Source organism: Ochotona curzoniae, unplaced genomic scaffold (assembly GCF_017591425.1).
Source record: "Ochotona curzoniae isolate NIBS_2020 unplaced genomic scaffold, NIBS_Ocur_1.0 contig_4792, whole genome shotgun sequence".
Lineage (NCBI taxonomy): Eukaryota > Metazoa > Chordata > Mammalia > Lagomorpha > Ochotonidae > Ochotona > Ochotona curzoniae.
This window is the reverse complement of record NW_024466389.1, coordinates 4,426,292-4,440,493: the sequence shown is the minus strand read 5'-3', so window position 1 is coordinate 4,440,493 and position 14,202 is coordinate 4,426,292. Positions and strand designations below refer to the sequence as shown.

At 58.9% G+C, this 14,202-nt stretch overlaps 1 protein-coding gene across 2 annotated transcripts; it reads left to right on the top strand.

Annotated features, from left to right (window-relative positions):
* The first annotated feature begins 957 nt into the window (after positions 1–957).
* SLC2A7 (solute carrier family 2 member 7) lies at positions 958–12,507 on the top strand. 2 transcript variants are annotated; one of them, XM_040987659.1, is made up of 12 exons: positions 958–1,002; positions 1,925–2,020; positions 4,361–4,521; positions 5,592–5,716; positions 6,599–6,751; positions 7,651–7,776; positions 7,952–8,148; positions 9,361–9,471; positions 9,823–9,924; positions 10,975–11,050; positions 12,001–12,128; positions 12,286–12,507. In XM_040987659.1, the coding sequence occupies exons 1-12, from the start codon at positions 958–960 to the stop codon at positions 12,505–12,507; spliced, it is 1,542 nt and encodes a 513-aa protein (XP_040843593.1). The 2 variants fall into 2 exon arrangements, with proteins under 2 accessions (XP_040843593.1, XP_040843592.1); XM_040987658.1 differs by having other exon boundaries at positions 1,925–2,025; positions 4,327–4,521.
* Positions 12,508–14,202: the final 1,695 nt, after the last annotated feature.

The window sequence follows — 14,202 nt, the reverse complement described above, 5'->3', positions numbered from 1 at the left end:
CTTTAAAATATATATATATATACGGTGAGTATTTGATATGGCAGTTGAGACACCACTCGGGAGTCTCCATACTGTACTAGAGTGTCTGGGCGTGAGTCCAAGCTCCACTTCTGATCCAGCTTCCTGCTGATGGGCACCTGGGAGACAGTAGGTGACGACCAAGTAGCTGGGCTCTTACCACCCACGTGGGAGATCCTGGATGAGTGCCAGGCTCTTGGCTTCAGTCTGGCATAGTTCCAGATGTTGTTGTGGGCATTTAAGGAGTGGACCAGAGGATGGAAGATTACACACGCACACACCTTGACTTTCCAATGAGTAAATAAGCATATCCCAAAACAAGGAAATACGAGCCTGATCTTCCATGTTCCTGGAAGTTCTAACCATTCTTGCCAAGGATAACCTGGGGTTCCGAACACAATCTACCACCACCTACCCAGTGATGTCTTGGCTTTGTGAACACCCTGAAGGTGATTCTGAAAGAAGCACCCATGGCATGTTTCACAGACTGATCTGGCTGAGTCAAACGTGATGGAAAGAGTCGGGTGTGTTTGCAGCTATAATGCGCCTGGTGCAGCCGAGGAGTCACAAACCACACAGGAGAAACCTCCCAGTCCAAGCCTGACTCAGTTTCCCAAACTGCTCACTTCTGGGGATTGGTGTTTGGCAGTGGTTTTCTCCTGGGTGCACCAGGAGGCCCCAGGCTGGGGGCTAAGTGGACACCGAGCTGAGATCCTGGCCTTGTGTGAACCGTGCTGGCCAAGCACCAACAAAAGTCTTAGCATCTTATCAATGCACGGAAGGATAAGGAGCTGCTGCAAGAGCAGGCAGAGTCCAGAAGGCAGAAAGGTCAGAGGAGCAGCAGGCTCCGGGGCCGAGCGGGTCCTGCAGGCCTCCAGCACAGGACAGGGCTCAGGCAACCTCCGAGAGGCAGCGCACCTGCCCTCCCACCTGGACGGGATGGAGAGCCAAGAGGACAAGTCCCCACTCCCCACCACAGCCAGGGTGCGGGTAAGTGGCTTGGCCCTTTCCCGCCAGGCATAGGCCCTATAGGGAGGTGAACCCAGCATCCCCCCACACTGTGCCTCTACCCCAAGGAGGCTAGGGGATCCCAGACCTGAGAGGGGACACCTGGAGAAGCCACAACCCCTGGACCTTGCTGCTCACTGTTGAGTAAGGCCGAATCCAACTCAGGACTGTGCCGGGACAGGCCCCTACTCCTAAAGGAACAGGGAGGTGGCCCCTGCAGAACGCCCCTGCTGCCCCATCCTCCATCTGGCTGGTGCCTGGCGTGCCAGCCTCAAGGCTGTGGGCAATTGGGTAGTTGAAGGTGAGGGGCAGGAGGCAGAGAAGGCCCAGGGCCGAGGCTCTGGAAGGCTCTGCAACAGGCTGGTTCCCCGACACACTGGGAGGCTGTCACAGATACACCTCAGCTTTGCCACAAATGCTCAGACCCTGGCCTTGGGGCCAACACCCCTCTATGTGTGGTTGCTATGGAAACCCGGGAGAGGGCAGAGGGGGAGCTCAGGGGACAGCCTGTTATGAAGGAGCCATCTTTGCTCTCTTTGCAAGACTTGTACGTGGCTACACCAGCTTCCATGCTCAGGCCCCAGTGGCAGGCACACCCTCTGCAAAGGGCCTCTCCTGCCCTCACCCGCACTGAGGCTGCCTTCAGCCCCATCCCTGGCCTGGGCTGGTCCTCTTTATCTTCTTTCGGCCCCACCTCTACCCTCCTCCACCCCAACTCGGGGGCCCAGTTCCCAGTGCAGCACCAGCCATGTGGAGACGTTCAAGTGTGTTCATGGGAGCACAGCACCCGGGGTTCCTGGTCTCAGGTGTCTTCCCACCAAGCCACTATGTTGTCCTTCTCTGGGCGTGACTGGGCCCCTACCCCAACTCTTGGCCTTCGTCTTCACTCCCCCAGAAGCTCCAACCCACCCTGGTGCTGGCCACCCTGAGTGCAGCCTTCGGCTCAGCCTTCCAATACGGCTATAACATCGCTGTGGTCAACACGCCACATCAGGTGGGCAGGGGGCACTGCCATTCTTCCTGGGCTGCGGGGAGAGGGGCCTGGCTTCCCCACCCAGTCTTTCTGGGCCTCAACTCCTGCCCTCACCCAGAAGGGCTGCCATACATGGGCCAGAATGTGGGGCCAAGGCCTGAGCTCTGGTGTCTAGGGGGTGAGGAATGAAGGGAGGGCAAGGCAATGGAAAGGTGCTGGGGTGGTGGGGTGAGGCGAGCTGAAGGGGTCCCTGAGCCCGGCCACTTGGGAACAGCAGCAGGCCAGCAGTGCTAACCAGGCCACGTGGGAACCACATGTTTGACCTGGTGGACACAACAGGTGACCACAACAGTACAGCCAGGATGGCAGCTGGGGACGGAGGGCTGACAGCGGGGTGAGATGAGGCAGGGTCACAGGGTCAGGCCATGCTCTGCAGGGCTCTGGGGGAGAGCATCCACGGGCCAGCGGGGAGTAAAAGCGGGGAGTTGGGGGAGCACCAGAGGAAGGAGTGGGGCAGGCAGGCAGGGGGAGTGGTGGGTAGAACGGGGAAGGAGAGGGGGAGGAGAGACCGTGGAATGGAACAGGGAGGAGTGGAGGGGGCAGTGGAAGGAGGATGGGGGTGGAGAGGGGCGGAGAGGACACTAGAGGGGGCAGTGATGGGGAGGGAGACACCAGACGAAGCCCACAGAGCAAGCTGCACAGGCTTAGGGAGCCAGGCGGGAGTCATGCCAGGAGTGCAGGAGAGGTGACACCTGGGCCAAGACCCAGCATTCCACAGAGCAGAAGACTTGCCATGCTCTGGGGTGTGGATCCTGGTGCTTTTGAAAATCAGCATCAGGGCCGGCGGGTTGCAACCCCTGCAGCCCACGTTGGAACAAAAAAAACGCTCCTGCTCTGCTTCCAAACCAGCTCCCTGCTCAGGCACCTGGGGAGGCAGCAGAGAACGGGCCCAGTGCTGGGCCTCTGCACCCACAGAGAGACCCAGAAGAAGCTCCCTGCTACCAGCTTCCGCCAGACCCAGATCCGGCTGCTGCAGCATTTGGGTAGCAAGCCAGCACCATCTCTCCCTCTCTGCCACTCTTCCTTTCAAATCAATAACTGTCTTTATATCCGTGTTGTGATTTATAGCTGCTGCTTTGTGGGGGGTCCTGCAGTGGTCATGCATTTACGAAATGCATGTATCCATGTGTTCACATGTGTTCATCCGTGAAGGTGAGTGACACACATACACCATCAGCAAGGGACCCGGGTGCTCGGGCCAGCATCTGCTGCCTCCCTGGCGCACACAGAAGCCGGCTGGCAGGTGGAGGCGGAGCTTGGCCCAGGCCCCTGACTGTGGGCTTTCTGATCCCCTCCTCAAGCAGCACGTTATTTCTGAGCCTTGTGAAGCAACATCACTTTATCATTGTCCCTGCTCGCAGGGCTCCAAATGTAGGCTTATGCTCAAACTATGTACATTCCCCAAAGTCACACCATCCGTGAAATAGGTCCTATGTCGCCTCTGAGAGAGATCTCTGAAAAGTAAATTTTTTAAAAAAGATTTTTTTCGTTGGAAAGGCAAACTTACAGAACGATTTTCCATCCACTGGTTCACTCCTGAGGGGCCACAATAGCTAGAGCTGAGTCCATTGACAGTCAGGAGCCAGGAGCTGCTTCCAGGTCTCGCCCACAGGTGCAGGCTCCCAAGGCTTTGGGTCACCCTCTGCTGCTTTCCCCGGCCACAAGCAGGGAGCTGGACTGGAAGTGGAGCAGCCAGGACATGAACTGGTGCCCATAGGGGATCCTGGTGCTCACAGGCGAAGATTTAGCCACTGAGCCATTGCACTGGGCCTTGAAAAGTAAATTTTTAACAGTGAATTTTTAACAATTGTTTGTAGATTTAAAAGACAAATTCTTCAAAAACCTTTTTTAACCTGAATTTTTAAACAAAGTGCTTACTTATTTGAAAGAGTGGAGAGGTAAAACACAGAGAGAGACCCCTTCTACCACTGGCTCCTCCCCCAGCGACTGCAACGGCAGGGACTGGGTCCGGCTGAAGCCAGGAACTCCACGCTCCATCATGCTCTCCATGTGGGAGCAGGGGCCCTTGGGCCATCCTCCGAGCTCTTCCCAGACACATTAGCAGGGAGCTGGATCAGAAGCCGAGCAGCTTAAACCGGTGCTCTGACGGCATGCCTTCATGGCCTTGCCGCCATGCTGGCCCCGAGCAGCAGGGGCTAAGCCTCAGGCTTCAGGGGGCAGCATCCCCATCTTGGGGTGTCTGTCCCAGGCGTGTCAGCAGAATCATCTCTGTGCCACATCAAGGGCCCGGTTTCTCACGTCTGTGCCACATCCCGGAGGGGGTGGGGCGATACTTTACAGGTCCTGAAGGCGTTTTACAACGAAACCTATCTCGAGCGACAGGGAAGGTTCATGGACGAGAGAACCCTGCTGCTCCTGTGGTCCTGCACCGTGTCCATGTTTCCTCTGGGTGGCCTGTTGGGGTCGTGGATCGTTGGCCCGATGGTGGGCACATGTGGCAGGTAAACACAAGCTGCGCTGCCGTCACTGAAAAATTCACATTGATGACTCACCCCGTCTCAGGGTCCCCGTGTGCCCACTGGGGAGAAGGCACAGCTTAAAAACCAGGAGAACTGCCCTCTGCCACCCAGCTATCCAGGAACACCATCCCCGCGGATCCCTGGATGCCCCCCGACAGTGGCAGGGGAATGGCATCCCGCCCCACCCCCGTCAACCTGCGAGGTCAGAGTTCTCCACCCACACACTCAGCTCCGTGCCATGCAGGCACTTCCAGCGTGTGCTCACCCAGCGTGTGCTCACCCAGCACGTGCTCCCTGGGTGTCACCGCACGATCACGTGGCCAGGCTGCATGCTGCAACAGCTGCGGCCCCTCCCTGCCGGCCCCATCACACTGCGTCCTTCCCAGGTTTGGGCTCAGACAGGGTCACTCCATGTGCTGTGGTCTCAGACCTTACTTGAGAGAACAGGTCTTTGGACTTGGCTCCCAGGAACCCACGAACCTTTTTGCCTCGGCCAGGGGCTGTGCAGGTGTGACTCACAGATAAGGAGGGACGCAGAGGCCAAGGTCCTGGGGAAGGCGAGGTGGAGCTAGGGCTCAGGGGGAGGCCCGGGCCTCCCCTGTGGTCAGACCCCATGCCCTCAGAGCGCTGTTATGTCTGGGGACTTGTAATGGCTCCAAGACCCTGGCACTGCCCTTCTCACACATGCAGATGGCTCTTGCTGGTTGGGGACTGAGCGTTTCAGCCGCTGATCCCAGTGTGGATCCTGGATGATTCACCCAGGACAGCTGTGTCCATCAGGGTCCAGGGGTGGTGGTAGTCTGGTCACCCCAAGGCCTGAAGGCTTGAAGAACAGGTGCCAGCTCTGGAAATGGGCCTGGGAAGGAATAAGGGGAGCGAGTGAACAAGGCACCCCAGTAACCTCATTACCCTCACCCAGCGCCATCGGATGGTGGGGAGGGGGATTAAGGGCTCCTCGCAAGCCACAGCCCCAGCACCGGTGCCATCTGGGCTGCGCGTGGCGTGTCTGTGGCGCCAACTGGAGGCCGCCCTGGGCTCTGCTGTGTTTGCAGGAGGGGGACACTCCTGATCAACAACATCTTTGCCATTGTCCCTGCCATCCTGATGGGCGTCAGCAAAGTGGCCCGGGCATTCGAGCTCATCATCTTTTCCCGAGTGCTGCTGGGAGTCTGTGCAGGTACCGGAAAAGCAGCTGGCAGCTCAACACGGCTTGGTTCGGCTCCACCCACTGGTGGGACTGCTGTCTGAGACAGGCGTGTCTAGCCAGCACCGTGACCAAGGCTGGAGGCTGGGCAAGTCAGGGGTCTCTGCCACTTTAATGGCCTCTTTTCTCCCTAGCTAGGTTTTACAAGGCAGTTTCCCAGGAGAACAGCTTAAACTAAGGATGGGGGACTTCCGGAAAGGAACACAGCATGGGCGTCCAGTCGGGAGAGGAGGAAGGGTTGTTACCCGCAGTGGTTTCTACATCAAAACAAAGGGAGGAGGGCCGGTGTCTCGCCCCCACTTGCAATGCTGCTATTCCAGATTTGAGTGCTGGTTTGAGACCTAATTACTTCATTTCTGACTCGGTTCCCTGCTGGGAAAGCAGCAGGCGATGGTTCTGGTCCTGGCCATTGCGGGAGTGAACCAGCAGCTGGAAGGTCTCTCTCTGTCACTCTCCTTTCAAGCAAAACTAATAAAACCTTTAAAAAAAAAAACCCAAAAAGCAAAGCAAACAAACAGGCAAAAAAAACCAGGGGAGGGCCATTCCAGTCTGTACCTTAGAAGCACCAGGATATAAACCGGAACCCAGAGTTCTTGGAAGCCCAGGGGCACACAGAGGTCTCCCTGCAGCTGGAAGACAATAGCCCTCCAGGCACGCTGGCCATGTCCCTGCAGGAGCTGAGGACACAGCCTGGATGTGGGGACATGGCCCCTGCGGGCAGTGGAACCTGGCTTGTCCCCATCTCAGCCTCGGAGGCGCTGCCTCTGCAGCAGAAGCTGGGGCAGGTGGGCGGTCGGGGAACTGAGTCCAGTTATGGCTCCCATGGTCTCCCTGATTCTTGCCTCGCCTACCCAGGCGTCTCCTACAGCGCTGTGCCCATGTACCTGGGAGAACTAGCTCCCAAGCAACTGCGGGGCGCCGTGGGCACCATGACCGAGGTCTTCGTCATCGTGGGCGTCTTCCTGGCACAGATTTTCAGCCTCCAGGCAATCCTGGGCAACGAATCAGGTGACGTGGACAAGGGTGTGGGCAGGGGTAAGGGCAGAGCTGGGCGCTTGGGGCCCTACTCCCCACTCAGCTCTGTGTGTGGTGATGAGGGGAACGCTTGGCGGGGCGGGGGGCAGAGAGGACTGGACCAGTGAGTGGCTGTGGGCACAGGCGAGGGGGTGGCAGTGTTGCTGAGCCACGGGGCCCACTCCCAGGAGTTTCACTGAGAGGACCAAAGTTGGGGTGGTGGCTGGTGGGAGTGGGCAAAGGGGAGAGGTTTTGTCCCAAGCTGGATGTGTGAGGGTCCCTGGTGTGGAAGGCCCTGTGACATGAGCAAATGTCCCAGATCCTGCCCACATTCTTTACGGGGTGCATCTGAGGGTCTGTTCTGCTCAGAGACCCCTAAGTCTGCAGGTGAGTTACAAAAGCTCATTCAGAACAGGAGTGCCCGTGGGCTGGCCCATAGCACCCTAGGCTGCACCCAGGGCATTCGACACCATGGAGGGAGCCTTGCACGTGGCTCCTGAACCCTCCTCTCCTTACCCAGTGCTGTCCGACCACTGCCACCTGTCATCTTCGCAAGGACACTTCAAAAAATTAGCATACCAATGGAGTTAAGCAAAAACATTGGCACAAACAGTTTTGACACGCATGCCAAGTTTCTGAATAGCATTTCCTACAACCTCAGGGAGAAGGCTGAGAGTCAGCTCACATCACAGCAGGCAGGGGTGAGAGGCAGTGGTGCCGACCCCATGTCTCCTTTGAACCTTGGCAACCCAGACCTTCTAGAAGGACCTGGAACATCTTGGCCGGGGCTAGGTTCCTCCAACCCCAGGTCAGGGCAGGCCATGATGCCAGTTGGGGTACACGGTGCGCCCACCCCCTCACAGGGGTCTAGCTCCGGGTGTCGGCTCCCCCAGGCTGGCCCGTGCTCCTGGCCATCACTGGGATCCCCGCAGGACTGCAGCTCCTGTCGCTACCCTTCTTCCCCGAGAGTCCCCGCTACACCCTGATCCAGAAAGGAGATGAGCAAGCCGCCCGGCGAGGTACTGGCAAGGCTCTGTGTGGGTCAGGGAGTTGAGAGCTTGAGTGGGGTGGGGGTGTGGCCCCTGCGAACACAGCCTCTATGCTGGCGACCCATCTAACGGTGAGCTCAGAGTGCCTGGGGAGCTGCCCCTTGGGTCCACAGCTTAGGTGGAACAGTGACCTGCTGTCTCGCAGCTCTGCAGAAGCTGAGAGGCCGTGCCGCTGCTGCCGCCGTGGAGGCTGAGCTGGACGACATGCGGGAGGAGGAGCGGGCCGAGCAAGCCGAGGGCCACCTGTCGGTGCTCACCCTGTTCACCTTCCGGTCCCTGCGCTGGCAGCTCATCTCCGTCATCGTGCTCATGGCGGGCCAGCAGCTGTCAGGGATCAACGCGGTACATGAAGGGCACCCTACTCCCACTGAACAGACTTGGCCAGACAGCCCCAAGGGCAGGGGCGGGATAGGGGGCTGGGGGGAGCAGGAGTTGCCAGGGGAGATGCCCGGGCGCCGGGAGGAGCCAGTACCTCTCATCCCTCGGGAGCTTGCTCTCAATCTCGGGGTTGCCCAAAAACCTGCAGGATCCCTGGAGCCGTGGGGACGTGACCAGAGGCTCTGCCCCTTCCACAGCCTCTCTGCCCGCCCCGGCTTCCCAAGCCCCGCTCTCTTGCTAGCCACTCTTCCCTCCGTGCAAGGGACAGGCTGGGGCTCCTGCAGCCCCAAGCCCAGGCTCCTGGGGGAGGCAGAGGAGCCCCCGGGTCAGGAGCCGAGGTGTTACCTTCTAGAATCTGGCCCCTTGCTCTAATAGTGATTATGGGGGAGCGGCTTTGGGCCTGCCAGCATTTGTGGGGTGTTGTTTAAATTGTTTCTGTTTGCTGGAGAGGCATAGGGAAACACACAGAGCTTCCAGCCTCTGGTCTTCCTCTCAAGTGCCCGCCACAGCAGGGCTCGGCCAGGGAGATGCCAGGAGCTGCGTGTGCAATGCCGGTCTCCCACGCGAGGGGCAGGACCCCAGTCCCTCACTGTTCTACAGAAAAGGAGAAAGGGAGAAAAGGAAGGAGAGAAAAAATCTTCCATCCGCTGGTTCACTCCCCAAATGGTTGCAACAAGCAAATCGGGGCTGATCCGAAGCCAGGAGCCAGGATCTCCTTCCTGGCCTCCCATGTAGGTTCAAGGACCCAAGGCTTGGGTCACCCCAGCTGTTTTCCCAGGCTGTTACGTTAGGAGAGAGCTGGATGGCAGCAATGGCTGGAGCTGAGCCAATCTGAAGCCAGGAGCCTCCTGGACAGGGTGTCTTCCCCACTAGGCGAAAGGCACACTCCCCCAGTGAGCTTGGGGGGGCAGCCAGGCAGGACCCTAGCACAGTGACCTCTGACAGCTTATGTCTGCAACCCCAGGACTGTGTCTGCACCGGCTGAACCTGGGACTGTCCCAGCCCTAAGTCACCAGGCAGGGGTAGAGGGTGTGTGACGAGAGCAGTGCAGCCCAGCAGCCAGTGTCCTGACCTCGTGCCCAGCAGGGTCCCTGCCCTGGGGTCCAGGGGACAAAGGGAACCCAGCAGCCCTGCTCCTCGGGGCTCCCCCCACCCGAATCTGCACCTGTGTTTTAGATTAATTACTATGCAGACACCATCTACACAGCAGCCGGTGTGGCCGCCTCTCACTCCCAGTACGTGACGGTGGGGGCCGGCGTGGTCAACATTGTGATGACCATCATCTCGGTGAGCGGGCCCGCCCAACGGAGGGACCCCCAGGCAGACGGGAGCCCCCATCGAGGCCCGCTTGTGTCGCATCCTTACTCACAGGGCCGATGTTCTGACGTGGTAACACTGGGTTGCTGGTACTCTCCCTGTCCATCTTGTGGAATGCTGTATTTGAAATGCAGACATGAGCCAAGCTGGTCATTACCATGGGAGGGGACCTGGGAGGCAGCACACGGCAGAGGGGGCCGTGGGAGTCCCAGGGTGTAGAATAAGACCCACCGCCCACCCTGTGCTGGCAGCTGGGCCGTGCAGGGTGGAGTTGGCAGGGCACCTGGGCTGTCCAACGTCCTCACTGCTTGTCCCCTCCAGGCGGTGGCTGTGGAGCGCCTGGGACGGCGGCTGCTCCTGTTGGTGGGTTACGGTGTCTGCGGCTGCGCCTGCCTGGGGCTCACCGTGGCACTCCGCTTCCAGGTCTGATCCCCGCTCTCCTGGCCCTGGGGTGTGGGGGCGTGGGGGACCAGGGAGGAAGCCAGGGATGCTGCCCTAACAGGCCCAGCTCCAGCAGCCCATGCAAGGGGTCGTCAGCCCGCCTGGCTCTGGATTCACCCCAGGTCTCGAGTGACGCTACACCGTGTCCCAACTTGGGGACCAAGTATACATCGAAACACCAATCAGGGTGAACCTGAGCGGATCACAGAACATGTATGCAGATGGGACAGGGGTCAACCGAGTGTGTGTGCGTGTGAGAGAGAGAGAGAAGATGGGCACCCCTCACTGCAATAGGAACCTGGGAGCTGGGATGGAGAGAGGAGGGCTCAGTGGACAGTAGCCCACAGCCAGGAGCCAGGGACTCTGCCATGAGCATCAGGGACCCAAGTCCTTGGACCTCCAGGGCATGTTAGCAGGGAGCTGGATCGGAAGTGACGCAGCCAGGACTGGGGCCGGCACACCAAGACCAGACGCTGCAAGCCACTGCCTAGCCCCACACATGCACACAGTGCCACGCTACCCCACACTCAGCCCTGGGGGTCCCACTGGCTTCCTGTTCCCACTGCTGTCCTGGAACCCCCTCAAACAAGCCGTGCACCCAGACCTGACACAAGCTCTCCTGTAGTTTGGAAGCAGGATCTTAGTCCTTTTCCCTTTCTTCCAAGTTTGATTTGTTTATTAATTTTTATCCCTCAGATGCCTGCACAGCAAAGGCTGGGTAAGGCTGACCAACCCCTGCAGTTAAAGTCGCCCCTGGCAGTGAGCTTGGGGGTGCCCTGGTCAGTCCAAGGGACATCTGACGGTCTGGCTGAGTGGGCCTGAACCTCAGAGCCCTTGACTGTGACCTGGACCCAGGGCTGCGGCTGGCAGGATAGACCCAAGGCTGCCGGGCTTCCCTTCCTGGGGCTGCCAAGCGAGGGAGCGCTCCGGTGCCTGCACAGTGGAGGGCTGCGGCTGGCAGGAGAGCGCAGGGAGGTTGATCTCCACCAGGGGGTGCCAGTCGGCCTCGGTCTCTGTTCTCTCTCGCTGCAGAGCACAGTGGCTGAGCTGTCCTATCTGGGCGTGTTCTGTGTTTTTGCCTACATCGCGGGACACTCCATCGGGCCCAGTGAGTACCAGCCTGCCCCCGCCCGCCAACACCAGCCCTGCAGGACCTGGCACCGAGCAGGTGCTCAACAAGCACCTGGCCAGTGAGCAGACCCACTGTCCTCAACGGTCCCCTGTGCCACCTCCTTCCAGACTCCACTCTCTCCCAGACCCCCCTTTGCGTGTTCCCCCGAGACCCCACCCTTGATCTCCCTGCTGTGTGTGTGTGTGTGTGTGTGTGTGTGTGTGTAGGAAGCCCGGGTCCCAGGGAAGTGGCCACCGATTGCACCACCAGATGGGAGACCAGGTCATGAGTGAATCTGCCATTTACTGTAGTCCTGGTGGGGCGGCGGGGCGGAGCAGAGAACTTCCCAGCTGAGTCTTTGGGGAACAGAGCCCCTAAGAAGGCCCCCTCCCCCTGGGGTGCAGGAGTTTCCTCTTGGGGTCTCAAGGGCAGCTTCATTCTGGGGCTCCAGATCTCTGTGTCCACTGCATGTGTCCCACGTAGGAGTGGGGGAGGCCACAAGGGGTCTCACAGAACATTTATGGCAATCAAGTCTTATGGGAAAACGGCTTTGGGTTTCATAGGCAAAGCCCCCAAGGGGCTGACCTCAAAAGGTGGCCCTGGCAGGCGGCCATTCCCAGACGCAACCACAGGAGGGCAGCACTGCCCAAGCCTCTGAGGCCACTGAGTGGTTGCTCAGGCACCTTAGGGTGACCCAGCACGCACGAGGGGATGAGACCTCCATGCTCCTGCAAGGGGAGGCCCGCGCCTTGGAGGAGCTCGGTCTTCACTGCTTCCCAGCCCGCCCCTGAGCACCCCTGGCCACACAGGCTTGGCAAGGCAGCCCATTGCCGTGGGGCAGGGGTGAGGGGTCCTTTCTGGCCCCCCAGTGCCAGCAGAGGCTGCCCAGACGGGCGTGCTTGGTCAGAGTCTGAGCGCTCCGTGCCTTTCTCGCTCCACCTGCCCAGGTCCCGTGCCCTCGGTGGTGCGGACGGAGATCTTCCTGCAGTCCTCCCGGCCCGCCGCGTTCGTGGTGGACGGCACGGTGCACTGGCTCACCAACTTCATCATAGGCTTCGTCTTTCCGTCTGTGCAGGTGAGTGAGCCTGGGCCTCCCCCTGATCCCCTCCACGGGACACCTGCTGCCCCCAGGGACCCCTCTCGGCCACCTGCTTCCCCAGCACACGCTCTGGGGCTGGGCTCTGCGAGGCTCAAGGATGCCCTCCCAGCCTCCCCATCCCATCTCGGTCCAGGAGGCCATCGGCGCCTACAGCTTCATCATCTTCGCCGGCATCTGCCTGCTCACCGCCGTGTTCATCTACCTGGTTCTCCCTGAGACCAAGGGCCGGACATTCGTGGAGATAAACCGCGGCTTTGCCAAGAGGAATGGGGTGGAAATGCCGGAGAAGAAAGAGGACGTTGAAGGAGCCGAGCCCCCTGGGCCCTCTGCCACGGTGAAGGGAACTTCCTTTTGATGCTCCGTGGTGAGCCCAGGTCCCGGGCTTCCTCCCAGAAGCTTCCATGCTGCACACTGAGTGTGGGAGGCTGGCCTCCACCCTGGCTGGCCCACGTTGGCAGGGGATTGGCCATCAGCCTCAGCTTTTGTGCAGAGAGCCGGCTGTCCTCTCAAAGCCCAGCGAGACCTTTCTCTCCATCCCAAGCCTTTCACCTCTTCCAGGCTCTCGGCAGGAAAGCCCCTCACTCCGACCCTCCCTCGAGGCCACTTGGCTCATGTGGTCCAGGTGGGTGTGCATGGTACCTTGGGAAGCATTTAGAGCTTCTGCGACTTCATGCATGGTTCCTGACGACTGGAATCCCCATGCAGCTTGCTGGACCCCAGGCGGGCCTGGCTTTTCCTCCAGATCTGCCCAGAGCGCTGGGGTGGCAGGTGACAGACTGGGGGTGCCCAGATGTCTCCCCCGAGTGAGGGTTGCTGTCCCTAGTGGCTCCTACTCCCTGTCCCCACAAGGCTCCCTCACTGTGAGCCCGGAGCAGAGCCCAGGCACGACCAAGGCCAGCCGCTTCTCCCCTGCAGAGCAAGTGGAGCTTTAGGCTAGTAAGTTCAACAGCATAGCTGCGATGCACGGAGTCCAGGAGCAGCCCACAAAGTCGAGAAACACACAAGCGGACTTCACGCAGCCACTGGAGAATGCACTTGAAAGCCAAGTTTATTTTGGTGCCAAGAAGTTTTTTGGAAACCCAAAGTTTGTGTTTTCATGCCATGCCCTTTCTGTAACCTTCTCTAAGGCCCCGTATGTGCACGGGTTCCAAATGTTTTACACCAGATTATCTCTTACTTTCACTTCCCGTGCACTTTTTGAGATGTCTGTGTGGACAAGCTGAGCGACCCTTAATGAGGCCTTTCCCGCAAGACAGAACTCCACGCTCAAACGGCCTCACCGGTGAACTCTGAAAGCATTTAAGGAAGAAATCCTAGCAACTTGACCCAAATTCTTCCACAAAACTGAGCAGAAAGAAATATTTCTCAACTCATTTTTTGAAGTCAGCATTCATCCATTGCCTAATCAAAAAAATTATTTAAAATTATAATAGTGCAATGACTCAGTTGGCTAATCTTCTACCTCCAAGCACAGTCATCCTATATGGGCGCCGGTTCTAATCCCGGCAGCTTCACTTCTTATCCAGCTCCCTGCCTGGGTCTGGGAAAGCAGTCGAGGACGACCCAAAAGCCTTGGGACCCTGCACCTGTGGGGGAGACCCAGAAGAAGCTCCTGGCTCCTGATTTCCGATTGGCTCAGCTCCATTGCAGCCATTGGGGAGTGAATCAACAAAAAATCTTTCTGTCTGTCTCTCCTTCTCCTTCTGTATAATCTACCTTTCCAATAAAAAAATTAATCTTGAAGAAAATAAATAAACTTTTTTAAAAACTGCAGGCCAGTGTCTTCCTTGCATGCAGCTGGAGAGGGGTAAGCTCTGGGCTTGCGGCATAGCGGGCTAAGCTGCTGCCTGTGTGCCGGCATCCCAGCTGGGCTCCAGTTTGAGTCCCAGTGCAGCTGAATGCCAATGTTCCCAGAAGGTGGTGGAACACGCCCCGGGGGTCCGTCACCGCGTGCGAGACTCAGCTGGCACTCTGAGTTCCTGAGTCATCTTGGACCATTTCTGGCCGGGGTCAACACTTGGTCGGTGAACCAGCAGCTGAAGCGCCTTCC

What these genes read in the sequence shown, in the direction of transcription:
- SLC2A7 (XM_040987658.1), top strand. Translation starts at nt 958, where the DNA reads ATGGAGAGCCAAGAGGACAAGTCCCCACTCCCCACCACAGCCAGG. An exon ending in AGCTGTCAGGGATCAACGCG is followed by an intron (nt 8,149 to 9,360) that starts GTACATGAAGGG and finishes CCTGTGTTTTAG; the next exon opens with ATTAATTACTATGCAGACAC. An exon ending in TTGTGATGACCATCATCTCG is followed by an intron (nt 9,472 to 9,822) that starts GTGAGCGGGCCC and finishes TGTCCCCTCCAG; the next exon opens with GCGGTGGCTGTGGAGCGCCT.